Below are 643 nucleotides of genomic sequence, written 5' to 3' on the forward strand. Positions count from 1 at the left end.
GAAACATGACAACTGTGCGTATGACTACCTGGAACTGCGAGATGGTGATTCCGAGAACAGCCCTCTACTGGGCCGCTTCTGTGGCTACGCAAAGCCAGACGATATCAAGAGCAGCTCCAACCAGCTGTGGATGAAGTTTGTATCTGACGGTTCGGTGAACAAAGCTGGGTTTGCAGCTAATTTCTTCAAAGGTGACACTCCTGAATTATATATTGACTGCTTTGTCTCCTTTGTGACCTTCTGACCTTGAGTTTTGTTTGTAATGCAGAGATTGACGAATGCTCCAGGCCTGATAACGGTCACTGTGAGCAGCGCTGTGTCAACACCCTGGGCAGCTACCACTGCGGCTGCGACCCTGGATACGAGCTCACCCCGGACCGCCGCAGCTGCGCAGGTGATACCAAAACCTGTTAAAGTAAACGAATGCGCTAAAAACCACACAGAATACCCTAGTTATATCTACCTCACATTTAAGCAGTAATCTAAAGCTATTATTCTGGGACACTACCAGTCAAAAGTTTGGATTCATTCAAGCTTTTTAAAAATAATTTTAAGTCTCTTATGCTCACCCAGGCTGCATTTATTTAATCAAAAATACAATGTTTGTTTATTTTCTTCTTAACGCCATTCCAGCATCTATGGC

General features: G+C 44.8%; 1 protein-coding gene across 1 annotated transcript; it reads left to right on the forward strand.

Annotated features, from left to right (window-relative positions):
• Positions 1–4: 4 nt before the first annotated feature.
• Positions 5–437, forward strand: LOC107735127 (bone morphogenetic protein 1-like; the record flags this gene model as incomplete). The annotated part of the gene is made up of 2 exons (XM_016546915.1): positions 5–191; positions 269–437. Coding segments are annotated over 2 exons (333 nt in total), but the record flags the coding sequence as incomplete, so codon positions are not given.
• Between the last annotated feature and the right edge of the window lie 206 nt (positions 438–643).

The sequence above is a fragment of the Sinocyclocheilus rhinocerous genome, unplaced genomic scaffold, assembly GCF_001515625.1.
Source record: "Sinocyclocheilus rhinocerous isolate Xijiao unplaced genomic scaffold, SAMN03320098_v1.1 C35809054, whole genome shotgun sequence".
NCBI classification, from domain to species: Eukaryota; Metazoa; Chordata; class Actinopteri; order Cypriniformes; family Cyprinidae; genus Sinocyclocheilus; species Sinocyclocheilus rhinocerous.